The following is a 15,416-nucleotide window of genomic DNA, read 5'->3' on the forward strand; positions in this document are numbered from 1 at the left end:
TGGACCGCTATCATTCAGAAGCAAGCACCATTAGATGATGACGACGTACCGTAAGCTGTCAAATAGGAATAGGCTAGCCAGCCTAAGGCTACATACATGTAGGTTAACAACAACATAAAACGTAATCGTAATTTATTTTCTCCATGTCACTAAAAGATGTCTAATAAACATTTAAAAACTTAGCATTGGTGTATGGCTTGAATTACTTACAATGATTGTGATGTTCGTCAGAATATAGCACGAAAAAAATCTCGACAGAAAAAATAGCGCGCAGACCATTTTCCCTCATGAAAACTGCGGGGGTCGATTGCTGCCTTTTCAAAACTGCGGGGGTCCTGACCCCCCTGTCCCCCGTGCCAACGGCGCCCCTGACTATACCCCACTGTGAGCATGTTTACAGGAGTTTATTGTATATAGTAAGTGCAGGTACATGTTTCTGTATACTGTATGTGAAAGAACAGCAAAAGAGTTTAACAGTTGCTGCTTCTTTTGTCATTCTTTATTTTTGCTTTTTCACACTTTTTCAGACAATCACCACATTTAGACATAATATTGCAAAAAGAATGTTTTGTTCCTCTCATTATGGACACTAATGTAATTATTGGATCATACTGACACTAAGTGAACACATATGCAGGTTAAACACAGTATAATACTTTTGAATGATGCTTGACGTATCTTAGTTATCAGTGTTGATGAAATATATATTCAATTGTGTTTTTGTGTACTTACATATTAAAAGTCCTAAATCTCTTCTGTGGTCAAGAGTGAATATATTTGTGTCTGCTTAAATGTAAATGAATTTACTAAATTTAATAAATATATCAATAGAGGGAGCTCCAGCTGCAGACACTGTATTTCATAGAGAGGAGGAGCAAATGACAGAAACTGAGAGTGTGTGAGTGTGAGAGAGAGAGAGAGAGAGAGAGAGAGAGAGAGAGAAACTGAGAGTGTGTGTGTGTGTGTGTGTGTGTGTGTGTGTGTGTGTGTGTGTGTGTGTGAGTGTGAGAGAGAGAGAGAGAGAGAGAGAGAGAGAGAGAAACTGAGAGTGTGTGTGTGTGTGTGTGTGTGTGTGTGTGTGTGTGTGTGTGTGTGAGAGAGAGAGAGAGAGAGAGAGAGAGCAGCTCTTCATGAAGTCTGTCCACCAGCAGCACACAGATAAAGCAGAATGATCCTCATCTGTGATCATAAACTTCTCATATTTAACCTGCTGCTCATCATGTCAGGTAAGAGTTTATTCTGTGTTTATTCTCAGCACCTGTTCTCAATCAGGTCCATGTTTGATCTGAGCTGTTTCTCTCTCTTTATGTTTTAGTGGTGGCATGTGAGATGAAGGAGATCTTGACTTTCACTGCTTATGAAGGAGGAAAAGTTGAAATACGGTGTCCCTATGAGTCTGGATATGAAACACATAAGAAATATCTCTGCAGAGGAAAATGTCCAATACACAATAAAGACATTCCTGTTGAATCTGGATCTGCAGCTAAAGACGAGAGATTCTCTCTGACCGATAACAGAACGACCCACATCTTCACCGTCACGATCACTGATCTGAGAACAGAAGATCAAGGACAATACTGGTGTGCTGTGAAGAGGACAGGATTTCTAAAAAAGGATCTCTACACAGAGATTCATCTGGAAATTAAACATGGTAAGTCAGAATATACTGTATGAGTGAAATAGTTCATAAGTGCACACAGATATGGTGTAACATACATAAGCATAACTAATATATCAATAATATACTGCAAAAGTAACATTACAGAAGTCTCTTTGTGTCTGTGAGAGAATGTATCGTGTGTTATAAAGATGTAAAGAGGCGAGATAACAGAAACCACAGTATCCTCTGCAGATGATGATGATGATGATGATGAGTGTTCACACCACACAAATACTGACCCACATCACTTCCTGTCACATCACATGACATACAGTTTCATTTACAGAGGAATAGTTCATTCAAAAAACAAAGTATAACTGAGCAACTCAAATTCTTACTTTTTTTTTTCTTTCTTTTTTTTTAAGTTTTGGCCATCAGCCTTTTTCAAGGCATGTTGTTTTTTTCTAAGTATTTAAGTTGTGCAGTTAAAAATTCTCTTTTTTTATAAATATTTCTTTTTCATAACTTGTACCTCAGAATTTAGATTTTATTTATGCATTTTTATTTTTTAAATCAGTAACATTTAACAGCTTGTCAGAGAGTTGCATTATCTGTTGACATTTAATGATACAAAAGTCTCTCTGTAGTCAAAGATGTTTTCATTTCAAATTCATTCCTTTATCAGTGTTTGTAAGCGGAGCAGCCAGTGACAGACAGTGTGAATGAATGTAAAGCAGAAACTGATCTGATAAGACAGCCAGTACCGTTACTATAACAGATCTGAGACTCAAGGATGGACGTCAGTACTGCTGTTCAATAAAGAGACTTTGAGACACTTAAATCTCTCATTTCTGCTCTGATTTAGTGTCTGGCATGGTTGGTGTGGCCGGAGAGCCTCTGAACTTCATCTGCAATTATGAAAGTGATTTGAAGAACCATGTCAAATTCATCTGCAAAGGAAGAGACCCGTCCCTCTGTAAGACATCAGCTATCAAAGTTTCATCGGAGACAAACAGTAACGGTCGATTCTCTCTGAGAGATGAAGAATCTGCAGGAGTTTTTACTGTGAAAATCACTGATCTGACACAAGAGGATTCTGGGATATACTGGTGTGGAGCTGCAGAGAGAGGAAAAGAGCACAAGTGGATTTCAGCCATAGATCTGAACATTCATGACGGTAAGATAATATCAGTATTATTCCTCTGTGAACAGAGCTAGTGAAGATGCTGAACACACATCGCTGGTCACACACACACACACACCCCTGTGTTTCCACCACACCTGACATTAGAGAAGCGTTACTAACAGCTGTGTCAGGGGAAGTACAAAGATCACATGATTGTGCCACTATTAGACTGCAAAAATTAAACTGTGTATATTTATTCTGAAATGCATGTTCAATATATAAAAAGTCTGTTGCTTAAACAACATTAGTTTTTTATTCTCATCCTGCAGACCGTCATGCATTAAACCACGTCATATCAGAGTCTCCTAAATCAACCACAACAGTTTCAGATCACAGCAGGAAACCAGCGACAGCAGATACTGCATCTAACAGACCCGTCACATCTGTGTTTCCTTCATCATCATCATCATCATCATCAACAACAACAACTTCATCTTCATCATCATCATCAACAACAACATCATCTTCATCATCATCATCATCATCAACATCATCTTCATCATCATCATCAACAACATCATCTTCAGCGATATTGATGCTCTCATCTTCTAATAATGCAGCGTCTTCAAAACCAGAACAAGGTATGAAGAATTTAGTTGTTTAAAGTTTTTGACTTAGTAAATGCCTGTCCAGAGACTTTTTTCTCAAGTTTCATCAGAAATAGGACATTTAGAGTCATAATCACATGGTTTTGTTGTCTGTTTTTCAAGGTTTTGCCATGATGGTCATGTTGATGGTCGTAGGGATCCTGACAGGGTTTGGATTCTCACTGTTCATGTACTTCAGATGGAGACAAAAGAAAGAAGGTAACCGTCTTTCTCATGAATCATTTTATTACCTCTCATTTTCATAGTCAAACTGAACTTCAGTGTCACAAAGCTGTCAAAATAAAGACCTTTAATACATTTTGCCACAAAACAATAAATCTGGTGTCACAAAACAGGAAATCAGCCCAGAGATGTCGTTCAAGGCCCGACTGAGCATCTGCCCAACAGAGATAATGAACCAAACAGAGACGTGAGTTCATCATGTGTTTGAGTTTGATCTTTTATTAGTGGATTATAATCATCTTCTCCACTCTAAACCATTTGTTTTTACTCTTCTCTCTTCTCTTCTGTCAGGTCTCTGTTTATGAAAACATCAGTGACACTCTTGATCATGCTGTCTACAGTTCAGTCCTTCCTGTATTTGATGAACACGACGCCTCTGTTTATGCTTTAGCACAATTACCCAGCAGCCCCTCTGACAATCTCACCTACTCATCCATCATATTTTCAGCTGCACATCACTCAGACAGGACTTCTGATGGACAGGAAACATGTGACTACACCACCGTTAGACCATAAAAGACTAAAGGTTGATTAAACCTGAATCACACCAAACTAAGAATGCAACTCCTCAATCTCACTTGCTTTGTGGTTTTTAAATCTGTGGACTTACTTTTATTTTGGATAAATCATTATTTGAGACACAAGATTGTTTAACATATGTTTGGTTACATTAATGACTGACCTTTATTTATATCCATAAGTTAATTAGTATTATAGAACAATAAACCAAACAAAGTACATAGTGAGAAAGGAAATGTTGTGGTGAATTAATTTAATAAAAGTAAAAATAAAAATCGGAATGAAAAGCTGAGCAACAAAGTAGTGAATTCAGGTTAATTGGGACATTTTTCCCAGTCATCCCATTGGCAAAAAGATTCCCAATTTTCTTGAATTCACTCTATATGACAGGCCGAAACATCAAGCTAAATAATATTCATGAGATTAGTTGTATGGTTACGTTCATCACAACCCATCCATATCCGTGGCTAACCATGCTTCTTTATCATACGCCGCAAATACCACTGTTATTAAATTTGGTTCCCAGATAGCAAAGTATATCTGCTAAAGAGTGCTTAACATCTGATAAACATCTTAGAAAAAGCAGTTTTGCATAAACTCTAAATCATAAACATCTTAAAGACTTTTTCTAAAAGTCTATTTAACATCTGACAGGAAACATCTTAGAGAAGTTTTACAGATGAGCAAACAATCTAAAAAATACATCTTGCAGATGTAAATGCAGACATCAAATAGACGTATCAGTGATGTACGTGTGCTATCAGGGTCACCGCTTCGTCAGGCTTTAAAATGATTAACACATGAAATGATGCTCTGATTAGGACTCCTGATGGCACACATTCATCTCAGACACGTCTATTTGATGTGTATATTTTCATCTGGAAGACACATTTTTTAAAGTATTTGCTCATCTGCAATACCTCTCTAAGATGTTCCCTGTCAGATGTTATATAGACATTTAGAAAATGTCTTTAAGATGTTTATGATTTAATACATATGTAAAGCTACTTTTTAAAATGTTTGTGCATAGCAGATGTTTTCCAGATGAAGCGCTCTACACAAGACATCTTGGAGATGCATGTGTTCATTTAAGTGGCTGTAGCAAAGGAAATGATCCACCAGATTTTTCCATGACATTTGCTTTTCTTCTGGGAGTCATTCCATGATCTGGAAGTCTGGGAGTCATAGCTTTGTGGAGGGAAAGGCGGTATATTTAGTATTGTGGTAGAAATTCCACTACGCAAATGACTTAAGTTAAGCCAGGGCATCTTCTAATCAATGCTCCTAATCGATGCTTACAAAATTTATCCTGTAGCGCATGTCCTAGTCGATGCCCTCTATGAACACTAGCTTTTCAATATGCTTTAATCACAGGATCTCGGACCAATTTCAGAGAATTTCTTCTGACAGAGTACAACAGTTTTTAGGAGCATGGCAAGGGTGACTTGATTCATTACATAATTTTTCTCCAACTTGATTGGGTCTAGTTCTTTGCTACTAGGTAAAAGCAAATGTGGATAATCATGAGGTTATATATAACAAAACTAGACACCATCTAGCTGTCTAGTTTTGTTTCCTCTTGATATTTTCAGGCACACTAATATTACTAATGTAGGGGCATTTAGTATTCAAAGGCATATGTTATTCCTGCAAGAAAAATAAATGTTAGTTATGTTAGAATTATGAATTAAAATGTCCTTACAGTATTTATCAGTAGCTTAATTCAGTAGATCCACAATATTAGCTCTACAGTCAAACCATCCAGTCCTGAAATCTGAAAAACTGCTCACCAAAACAATAGACCCCCTTCAGGTTAAAGTCGAAAACGCGGTTCTTGGCGTTATAATTCTGTCCAGTCAGAGAGGCTCATGGGAGGAGACGAAGGCCTGTCGAAAGTAAAAGTAGCGGAAGCATTTGAGAGCTGCAGGACAGCTCAGGACAGGTCAGGTCTTTGTTTATTATTTACCAAACATTTGTGTTTCTTTTATCACTAATGTGAAAGCCTCTGTGTCCGTGAATATCGTTTAATGCTTCTTGAAACCAAAGCATTTTCGTCTTTGATGCAAATAAAACTAATCTTAGCATCCACCCAGCGTTATGACACCAGTTTAAAATGACTAAACCTAAAAAATAGCTTCAATAAATTCTACATATTTGTGATTACATAATAAATGCATCGTTTGTCGTTCACCCATGTCTCTTTTGCGCGCGTTTGGTCTGGTAATCTCTTCCGTGAATTTAACCGCACACCAAGAGTGATAACTGTCAAAGTTTGAAAAATCGCTCTAACTCTTAGAGAACAGCGAAGTCCACACCACAACTATAACGACAAGGCGTAGAAGATCGATATCGTTGAAATCAGCTTTAGATGTATTTGTTTTCTAGTTGAATAACGACAAAAAAAAAAAAAAACATCAATAGCCTACTTCAAAGCTCGCGCTGCAGAAATCGACCCTTAAGATGTCGATGTTAGTTATCATCATTAAAAGCTATGTATCGATCTTGGTGTGAAACAAATAAAATCAGTTTAGTAAAATGAATATTCAACAATATTATTGATTTGACTGTACTGACGCTGTTGAACTGAACTGAGCTAGACGATGCCATTATTTTTTTTTGCAGAACTGCTTTATTGATTAATTAAACTATTTTACTAACTGATGATCTGTTGAATCAACACTGAACTGACTTAAGCTGAACAAAAGCCGAAATGCATCATTTTCCAGTTATCTCTTTAAAACAATCTGTAAAGTGCTAAATTAAAGTGACCTGACTTCCCTTACGAAAAAGAAGTATAGGCCTACTTTAAATTAATTGTATTAAGTAGCCTATACTTAAGTAATGTTCAAGTATATTTTTAAGTATACTTTATGTAGTAAGTGTACTAATATCAATGTACTAGTAGTAAACTTGTATGTACCATTTCAATACTGCTTGGGACTAAAATAGCCCACTTAGTATATAAAAGTATACTTTTAAGTGTACAATAAGTGTAACAGTAGTAAACTTTAAATATTTAGAACTAGTTCACAACTACGTTTCTCATTTGTACTGCATCTGTACTACAAGTGAAATTATGAGTATACTAGTATTTTACTATTTTAATATTAGTAGTACATTTTTTGGTTTATGAAAGTACATTTTGAAGTATACTCTCAGTAAACTACTAGTTTACTAGTTCTACACTGCAAGTTTACTCTTTAAGTGAACATAGCATCATACTTACAGTTTACTATTTACAGTCAAACCAGAATTTATTCAGACACCTTCAACATTTCACACATTATCACAGTTTATTCACTATAGTTTAAAAAATGGTAATAAAATATGACAAGAGCTCAGAGTTAAACAGTGTCAGAAAAAAAAAAAAAATCTTGATAATGTCAGATAACACTTAATCAAAACATGGTCAGGTCAAAGTGTCTTAATAATTTTTGGTCCCAAATTTTTATCGGTTTTACTGGTAGTCCACTGTAGGAAAGAATTTTGGGGTATAATATGTCTCAGTTTACTTTATTTTGCTATCCTCACTTGAATGAACTACAGTGTTCTGCACCCACTAGTAAAAATATATATATATAAAAAATTATATCTAGTGTCTGAATAATTTTTGGTTTGACTGATTATATTTGCACTTTAACTATACTACTATGTTCCTATTTAGGTATATTTTTTATACTTGAAATATACCTTTTTCCTTCCATTTTAAAATCATTTTATTCTAGCTTCATGCATCCTTTTTTTTATCAAAACTTGAATGTGGGTACGTTTTGTTTTTAAACAAAAAGCTGAGAAAATATTTTTTTTTCAAAGTCTTGGTCCAGATGGGATTCAGAGCGATCATCAAAACACAGATGGAGTAGATCGAGTCCATCAACACCCCCAAAGTTTCACAGTCCTATAGCTCGTCTTGCGTCAACATTTCATTCAGGCAGTTTTGATTTACATGCTGTTTAATATTTGGTAATCACTTACATCACTTAATTATACTTTTAAGTATACTTATCGATCAAAAGATTACAGGTATAGGCTAAATATACTAAGACTTTTCTGTCAGTAAGTCAAGTATACTTAAGTGCAAATTTAAGTATATTTCTGAGAAGTACATAAAAAGTACTTATTAGTTCTTATTTTTAGTTTAAAAGAAGTATACTAATTACACACTTCAATGAACTTTCTTTTTCTTAAGGGTTGACTTGACTTGTGAACTCTCTTTAGATGAGATTTTGGATTTATTTGTCTGCATGACTATGAACATGTTTGTATAGACCTAATGAGTACACTGTTTGTAAAAAATAACATTAGCTAAACAGCTCTCATTCTTATACCTTTATGTTTGTAGCTACTCACTAATTCAGGTCTGGTTGTGTTTGTGATTGTTAAAAGTGAGTTTATCAGATATACAAATATTAAATTAGTTTAAGTCAAACCCAACCTGTCATTTTCAACCTATCTTTTCTCATCATCCAGGTAGACAAGATGGAGTCTGTTCCAGAGCAGCTTCTGGAAGCAGTGGATGAGCTGGACAATGACAAACCAAAGAGGCAAAAAAGTGCAATTACGGCTGATGAACTGGAGAAGGCCGATTCAGTGGATGGATTGATGCAGACAATCAGCCCCTCTCACACTGCAGTCAGTGTTGATCTGAAGGCTGAAACAGGTGCAATTGTAAATTCTCCTATACTCACTGGAAACATCATCCAAGGCTCAGTAATCTTCAGCTTCAACTCAACTGCTGGTGCTGTCGGTAAGATCACACATTTAACATGTCTCACTATAAAATAGAGTGTAAGGTTGGAAGAAATATGTTTTTTTACCACTTTAATAAATGATCTGTGCTTAATGTGTTTGCATTTTCTCTGGCTTTGTTCTTGATGCTTGCTGCCATCTTTAAAGAGACGCAAAATGAGGGACAGACCTCTAAAAAACAAGGTACAAAACCAATAGGCACATTTTTATTATAGTTATAAATGCGCTCGACTTGCATTTACAGTATATCAAATGCCAATCCTCTACAAGTTACAGTTCCTAGCAAGTCAATTATTTTAGGCAGAGGTCATGTGGATTGACAGCAATTATTCTGTTTTTTATTTGTTCTAGAGGATAATGTCTTGCAAAAAATCCTAAAAAGGCACAAAGACATTATGAAGGCCAAAACAGGACGTGTTTTTGAAGGCAAAAAAGACAACAAAATACATCTCAACAAAGTGTACACTGAACTCTTCATCACTGAAGGGGACATTACAGATGTTTATGATGAACATGAGGTTCTGAAGATTGACCGAGCCATGAAAACGCCCAAATTTGAGGACACGCCGATCAACTGCAATGAGATATTCTGTTTATTGAGGCAAAAGGAGGAGGGAAACATTGTGTTGACCAAAGGCATTGCTGGCATTGGAAAGACATTCTCTGTGCACAAGTTCATCTTGGACTGGGCTGAAGGAAAAGCCAATCTGGATGTTGACTGTGTGTTTCTGCTTGCATTCAGAGAGATTAACTTGATTGATGGTAAAGAGGTCAGTCTGCATGAGCTTCTGCTGGAATTTTATCCTGAATTGAATGACGTGGAAAACACCAAGTTTTATAAAAAATGCAACCTGGCATTTATCTTTGATGGGCTTGATGAGAGTCGCCTAGAACTGAATTTTAATTGTAAGCCAGTGAAATGTGTGAATGAACGATCATCTGCTGATGCCTTGTTTACAAGCCTCGTTAAAGGGAAACTGCTTCCATCAGCACTCGTCTGGGTGACATCACGACCAGCGGCGGCCAATCAGATCCCTCCTGAGTACGTAGGATTGTTCACGGAGGTACGCGGATTCACCGACCAGCAGAAAGAAGAGTACTTCAGAAAAAGGATCAAAGATGAGACTCAGGCTTCCAAAGTGATTTGCCACATTAGGACATCTCGTAGTCTCTACATCATGTGCCACATTCCCGTGTTCTGCTGGATCACGGCCACTGTTCTTCAGGATGTTCTCATCAAGAACAACGGGCAAGATATTCCCTCGACACTCACTGAAATGTACATCCATTTCCTGCTGATACAGATGAATATAAAAAACCAGAAGTACGAGGAGAAACTTGAAAGAGATCGCACAAAAGTCTTGGTCTCAAATAAAGAAATAATTTCCAAGTTGGCAATGCTGGCATTTGAACAGCTGAAGAAGGAAAACGTCATGTTCTATGAGAAGGATCTAAAAGCATGTGGCATCAATGCAAGTGAAGAGTCCACAGGATTGTGCACTGAAATCTTCAAGAAAGACTCTGTCCTGCATGAGATGAAGGTTTATTACTTCATACATCTCAGTGTGCAGGAGTTTCTTGCTGCGTTGCACGTGTTCCTCTGCTATTTAAAGCAGGATATGGACGAGCTGGTGTTCTTCTTAGAGAATGCGCGTCCTAAGAAAGACCAAATGCTGTACATTTTGCTGAAAAAGGCGATTGATAAAGCCAAGATGAGTGAGCGGGGGCATTTTGACCTCTTCCTGCGTTTTTTGCTGGGCATTTCTCTTGAGTCCAATCAGAGACTCCTCATTGGCTTGCTGGACGAAACACTGGACAGTAGAAAATGCATTGATAAAACTATCCAATACATCAAGGAATTGCAAAACAACGACAAGTGTCCAGATAAATCCATCAACCACTTCTTCTGCATACTAGAACTGCAGGACAGAACCCTGTACCAACAAATCATGAAATATCTGAGGTCAGAAAGTGGCCAACCAAAAACGGTGTCCAAGTCTAACTGCTCAGCACTGGTCTATGTGCTTCTGATGTCAGAAGAGGTGCTGGAGGACTTCAACCCAAAGGCATTCAACAGCACATATCCCGGATGCAGGAGACTCGTGCCAGCCGTGAGATGCTGCAGAAAAGCCCTGTAAGTAGAATCAAATGAAAAGTGTTATATTACATTCTTATTTATTTTTCAACATATCATTTTAGGGCTAAAATCATGATTTTTTTTTTTTTTTGGTAAATATTGAAATCATGATTATTTAACATGATTATTGGTGGGCAATATATCTTTAGTTAACATTAGTTAACTGCATTTGTTAACATGAAATAATAATGAACTGCACTTATACAGCATTTATTAATCTTTGTTAATGTTAATTTCAACATTTACTTATTTATTATTAAAATCTTGTCAACATTAGTTAATGCACTGTGAACTAACATGAACAAACAATGAACAGCTGTATTTTCATTAACTAACGTTAACGAAGATTGCTAAATACAGCAACAGATGTATTGCTCATGGTTAGTTCATGTTAGTTAATACATTAACTAATGTTTAACTAATGAACCTTATTGTAAAGTGTTACCAGTAAAATTTTACCATTTTTACACAGTTATCTGTAAAATTTCACAATTATCAACACTTCAGCAAAAACTAATACTAGGTTAAGTAATGTAAGAAAAGGTCCTAAAAATGATTACATACAGTCAGCAATACAATGAGAACAAATAAACTAATTATAAAATGGACAAATAAATACAACAGAACAATAATACAAATTAAATAAACAATGTTTTAAAGGGTTAGTCATTAATTACTCAACCCCATGTCGTTCAAAACCCGTCAGACCTTTGTTCATCTTCAGACACACATGAAGATGTTTTTGATGAAATCTGAGAGATGTCTGTCCCTCCATTGACTGTCTTTGCAACTTGATTGACACTTCAAAATGTTCATAAAGAGATCAGAAACCTAATCCACATGAATCGAGCGGTTTAGTCTAAATATTCTGAAGAGACTCAATCGTTTTTATGATGAACAGATTTTTTTTAGGCTTTTACATATAAACTTTGATCAGTAAACATGAGAACAAAGAGAACAAACCTCTTGCGGAAGCTCAAACATGCTGTATAACACACAAGAATGAACCTCATTGGTTATGCAATAGGTTTGAGCATTCGAAAGAGGTTTGTACTTGTGTGTCATTCAAGTTATTTATTGAATTTTGAATTTTAATTTTATTGTGATTTGTATTTATTGAATGTAAAGGTAAACTCTTCATGATTAGTAAACATCTTGCCATGTTTACAGGTTTTCAGACTGTGGACTGACAGAAACTTGCTGTGAAACTGTGGCTTCGGCTCTCCAGCTAGAAGACTGTCCTCTGAGAGAGCTGGACCTGAGTCACAACTACAGTATCGAGGCAGGAGTGAATGCACTTTCTGCTGGACTAAAGAGCCCACACTGTCATCTGGAGACACTGAGGTCATTACAGTTCCCATAGATGTGTAAACAATTACTGGCTAGTCTGAAATGTAATGCTGATATTGTACTCATTCAGATTGGCCCAGTGTCATTTTGGCCAGGACAGTTGTATGAAGCTGGTCTCTGCAATCCAGACAATCTCACATTGCCTAAAAGAGCTCGATCTCAGTGGCAATGATCTGCAGAACTCTGGACTCCATCACCTCCTAGATGGGATAGAAAATACAGAAATAAAACTTCAAGTTCTGAGGAAAGTATTGGCAATATTTGGCATTACAGCAGTTTGAGCAATTTGGTGAAATAAATTGACACTATCCATAACTTTCTGTAATAAATTATATTAAGCACAATGTATGAGACAGATGTTTGACAGAAGATCATTTTGAAATGTTTTCTTCAGGTTGAGCTGGTGTAACCTCACTGAGAAGAGTTGTGAGCACCTTTTTTTGATTCTCAGCTCAGATGTACCCCTCAAAGAGTTGGACCTGAGTAACAATGACATTCGGGATTCAGGAGTGAGGCTGCTCTATAATGGACTGAAGAGTCCAAATTGTCAGCTGGAGATACTGAGGTAAAAGTTTTACTTTAGCTTATTTCTTTGAGAAATGCAGTGTTGCTTATTTGTTTTGTCCATATGTAGATTGGCTGGCTGTATGGTGACAGAGGAAGGCTGTGATTATCTGTCTTCAGCTCTAAGTTCAAACCCCTCACACCTGAGAGAGCTGGATCTGAGCTACAATAACCCAGGACAATCAGGAGTCCAGCCTCTCAATGACAAACTGAGGGATCCAAACTACTCACTGCAGATACTCAAGTATGTTGTGGGTCAATGATGTGACATTCATTTTTTGCTATTTGCTGCTCAAGAAACGTTTCTGATTATTATCAGTGTTGAAAACAGTTGTGCCGTTTCATATTTTTGTGGAAACTGTTATACATTTTATTTTTCAGGATTCTTTGATGAATAGAAAGTGACTTTAAAACTGACTTTAAATTCTAAGACTAATGTTTTGATTCCAAACAGCTAATTTTTTTATTAAACTCATTTAAAGCCACAATATTAAAATTTTCACCAATAGAGGTCGCTTATTCAAAACAAAGGCATAGCTTGACAAAGCCTTGATTTCACAGAATCATGGGATGTGTTGTCAAATCAGGAAGTATGTCCAAAGTGACATTTAATTTATGGTTTATTCATTCAGTTCATTAATTCCTTGTAAATCAAACTCATGACCTTTTATTATTTGCTTTCATTCTTGTAACCTTTTCTTAATTTTCTCTTCATTTTCATTGACTTCTGCAGAACTGATCCTATGGGTGAACACTTCATCAAACCAGGGATAAGAAAGTGTAAGTGAATCCTTCTCCATCTGTCTGTGTTTCTCTCTGAAACACTAATGGAAGTGTTTTCTGTCTCACAGATGCCTGCAATCTCACACTGGATCCAAACACAGCTCACATGGAGTTGTGTCTCTCCAACGGAGACAGAACAGCAACACAAGTGATGCAGATTCAGCCATATCCAGATCATCCAGAGAGATTTGAACCTGTCCAACAAGTGCTGTCTAGAGAGAGTCTGTCTGGCCGCTGTTACTGGGAGGCTGAATGGACTGGTCCGGAAGGGACAGTCGGAGTGACGTACAAGGACATCCTGAGGAAAAATGATGATCTTTGTTTAGTGGAGGCCACCAGTCAGCTTGGAAACAATGATGTGTCATGGAAAATTACCTGTGGATCTTTTCCATATGTTTCTCACGCTACAGAAGACATTAATATAAAGACTCCGACCTCTCGTTCATGTAATAGAGTAGGTGTTTATGTGGACACGACGGCTGGAGTTTTGTCCTTTTACAGTGTCTCTGACACACTCACACACCTGTACACCTTCCTTGCATCCTTTAAATATCCTCTCTATGCAGCATTCAAGGTGGAAAGCGACTCTGTGTCCTTTTGTCAGATGTTGTAAATTATTAAAGATTCCAGCCTTTTTTGGCATGCACATTTTTTTTTATTAAAATGCTTTATTTTTCTTTATGAAACTTGCTCTGAGCTTGAAGTCTCATTTAAGACTTATTTAAGTCTCATTTGTTCACTTAGTTAACCTACACAGGGGCTATAGACAGAGATGGGTAGTAACTGATTACATGTAATCTGGATTATGTAATCAGATTACAAAAATTAAATACTTGTAATTAGTTTATATTAAATTTTAAAATACTTGTAATCAGACTACAGTTACTTTATTGATTATTTGATTGCATGATATTCTCACAGTGGCAGTAAAATAATCACAATAATTTATTCTCCCTACTACTTCTTTTTCATTGTTTATTTTTTCCTTTCTAAAAAGTCTGCTTATATGTGTTAAGATTTTCCAGGTTTGTGGAATTGCACACACAGACCAGCCACTAGTCATGTACTGATCACTGAAAACTGAGACCCACCACATTTGATCACTGGATTTCACCCCCCAGCTCTTAATGCATCGTGTTTTCTTCTGGAGCATCAATGAATGTTTGAACCTTTTTTAATAGTTGAGTTTGAGTCCCTCAGTTGTCCTCAGTGTGAAAAGACAGATCTCAAAATCATTCAGTCACTGCTGGAAAGGGTTAAAATATGCAAAAATGCTTGAAAAATGAAATTTCTGCAAGACCTGGAGGATTTTTCTGAAGAACAGAGCTCAGTTTAACTGCTCAGAACAACAAGAGACTCATGAACAACCATCACAAAACAAAAAAACAGTCATAGATCATCAGGTAACCACACACAGTATTGAGAATCAATGGTTCACATACTTATGAATGGGGTTATTTTAATAAATTCAGCTATTGTTTTGTCTTGTGAACTAAATGTAAACATCTTTTATGTAAAATATCTTACTCAGGACAGTACTAAATAAAAAATAACATGCATTTTGTATGATCTCACTTATTTTATTAAAATTATTCACATTTTCACAGATTCTGCAAGTGGTTCACATACTTTTTCATGCCACTGTAATTCAAGCTCTACAAGGACATGAATGCTTTTTACAAGCTGAAATCACGTAAT

The 15,416-nt window shown here is 36.4% G+C and overlaps 2 protein-coding genes across 2 annotated transcripts; both read left to right on the plus strand.

The window, feature by feature from the left end:
• Positions 1–1,168: 1,168 nt before the first annotated feature.
• Positions 1,169–5,730, plus strand: LOC125271511 (CMRF35-like molecule 8). The gene is made up of 7 exons (XM_048195549.1): positions 1,169–1,226; positions 1,316–1,651; positions 2,466–2,777; positions 3,056–3,367; positions 3,497–3,592; positions 3,730–3,803; positions 3,908–5,730. The coding sequence occupies exons 1-7, from the start codon at positions 1,169–1,171 to the stop codon at positions 4,130–4,132; spliced, it is 1,413 nt and encodes a 470-aa protein (XP_048051506.1). The 3' UTR covers positions 4,133–5,730.
• Positions 5,731–6,007: 277 nt separating this feature from the next.
• Positions 6,008–14,956, plus strand: nlrp3 (NLR family pyrin domain containing 3). Its single transcript, XM_048194926.1, has 10 exons — positions 6,008–6,077; positions 8,606–8,882; positions 9,032–9,067; positions 9,236–11,018; positions 12,192–12,365; positions 12,442–12,615; positions 12,766–12,936; positions 13,006–13,179; positions 13,669–13,715; positions 13,787–14,956. The coding sequence occupies exons 2-10, from the start codon at positions 8,615–8,617 to the stop codon at positions 14,329–14,331; spliced, it is 3,372 nt and encodes a 1,123-aa protein (XP_048050883.1). The 5' UTR covers positions 6,008–6,077; positions 8,606–8,614; the 3' UTR covers positions 14,332–14,956.
• The last annotated feature ends 460 nt before the right edge of the window (positions 14,957–15,416 follow it).

This window comes from Megalobrama amblycephala, linkage group LG7, assembly GCF_018812025.1.
Source record: "Megalobrama amblycephala isolate DHTTF-2021 linkage group LG7, ASM1881202v1, whole genome shotgun sequence".
Taxonomy (NCBI): domain Eukaryota; kingdom Metazoa; phylum Chordata; class Actinopteri; order Cypriniformes; family Xenocyprididae; genus Megalobrama; species Megalobrama amblycephala.